The 1,620-nt window shown below is 52.7% G+C and overlaps 1 protein-coding gene across 1 annotated transcript in view; it reads left to right on the forward strand.

Annotated features, from left to right (window-relative positions):
* RASGRP4 (RAS guanyl releasing protein 4) overlaps nucleotides 1-1,281 on the forward strand; it is a 16,138-nt gene extending 14,857 nt beyond the window's left edge. Inside the window, exons 13-16 of the mRNA XM_021707132.1 lie at nucleotides 280-316; nucleotides 420-533; nucleotides 651-763; nucleotides 1,225-1,281. Coding sequence (XP_021562807.1) covers nucleotides 280-316; nucleotides 420-533; nucleotides 651-763; nucleotides 1,225-1,281 — 321 coding nt within the window. The remainder of the gene's footprint in view (nucleotides 1-279; nucleotides 317-419; nucleotides 534-650; nucleotides 764-1,224) is intronic.
* Nucleotides 1,282-1,620: the final 339 nt, after the last annotated feature.

Below are 1,620 nucleotides of genomic sequence, written 5' to 3' on the forward strand. Positions count from 1 at the left end.
CCCGACAAAAAAAAAAAAAAAAAAAAAAATCAGCCAGGGATTGTGGTGCACGCCTGTAGTTCCAGCTACTTGGAAGACTGAGGTGGAAGGATCCCCTGAGCCCAGCAGGTCGAGGCCGTGGTGACCGTGAGCATGCCACTGCATTCCAGCCTGGGCAACAGAGTGAGACTCCAACTCAAAAAACAAAAAGAATTTTCGAAACCTGGGTAGTTCCCATACTCCCCCACCCCAGCCCTCTCTGCCTTAGAATGGGCAACCTATTCTGCTTTCTCTTCCCAGCTTTGGGGTGTCACCAAGCAAGGCTACCGCTGTCGGGGTGAGTGGGGCATCAGCGAGTGGGAGGGAAGCCTCTGCCTCCAGGTTGGAAGCATGGAGGGCGCCGACGGGGCCCCTGGCCATTAACCACTGCCTTCTCCCAGACTGTGGGCTGTGTTGCCACAAGCACTGCAGGGACCACGTAAAGGTGGAGTGTAGGAAGAAGCAGGGGACCAAGGGTGACGTCCCACCCACGCCTGTTCCCCACGCCGGCTGTGGTAAGCCCCAGCACATGGCAGTCCTGGGGAGGGGCCTGGTGGATGGGGATTAAGTCCAAAGTCGTGAGTCTCTTCCCGTCATATCCCCATCCCTTCCACCCATCATCCCAAAAACAGGCTCTGAGGAAAATCTCTCCTACACACTATCCCTGGACGCTGAGACTGGGAGCCACCTTCGCCATGCTTGGACCCAGACAGAGTCCCCACACCCTTCCTGGGAACCAGAGACGGTGAGGAGAAACTGCCCTTTCCCCTAACAGATTCAGGGGAGTCAGGCCATTTGCCTGGGGAAACCAGCAGACTTGGGAAAGCATGGGAAAGTAGAAATATGCAAAAGTCCTTGGTAGCTTGGGTGGGAGGGCATAGATACTGGTTAATTTTTAATGTTGCTAGAAAAACAGAAGTTTCAGTATGTTGGGGAAGGGAAGGGGGTTAACCACTAGTCAAACAGAAAAAGGATTTAGGGACAAAAGCTGGTGAGATGGCAAGAATAAACCCAAATGTGTCAGAAGCTACAATAAATGTTAGTGAAATAAATTTCGCTATTCAAAGGCAGGGACTCTTAAATTGGGTTAAAAAACAAGTCCAGGGGATACTTACCCATCACTCCACATCCAGTCTGGGCGGGGCAGTGCAGTGTCTCCTAGACATCTTGTGCTGCCGCCATCATCCAGTGTCTTCCTCCTTCCAGATCCCCTGTCCAGCGACGACCCCACCATCCACCCCTTCCCTCAAGCCGGATTCCTAGACATCATCTTGGTCTCCTCTCTCCCTCACTCCCTTCTCCTAGTCAGTGCCAAGTCCTGCCATTGGCCTCTAGCAGGACTCCCAAAGACATTGCTCCCCCCACCTCACCCCCATCTATACGTCCATCATCTCTTACCCTGAAAGTCATTTTCTCTTGCATCGTGGTGGGTACTAATCATACTCCCTTTTCCTGCACTTAGTATCTGGGCAACTCCACGTTGGAAACATTTAGACCCCCAGGCATCATCTCACCAACTCCCTCAAGTTCCATCTCACAGATAGAGAGACCAAAGTTCCGTGAGTCAAGTTACCAGCCCACAGTGGCAGAGCCCCCAAGGTT

This window comes from Carlito syrichta, unplaced genomic scaffold (genome assembly GCF_000164805.1).
Source record: "Carlito syrichta isolate Samal-C Ts95f unplaced genomic scaffold, Tarsius_syrichta-2.0.1 Scaffold316389, whole genome shotgun sequence".
Lineage (NCBI taxonomy): Eukaryota > Metazoa > Chordata > Mammalia > Primates > Tarsiidae > Carlito > Carlito syrichta.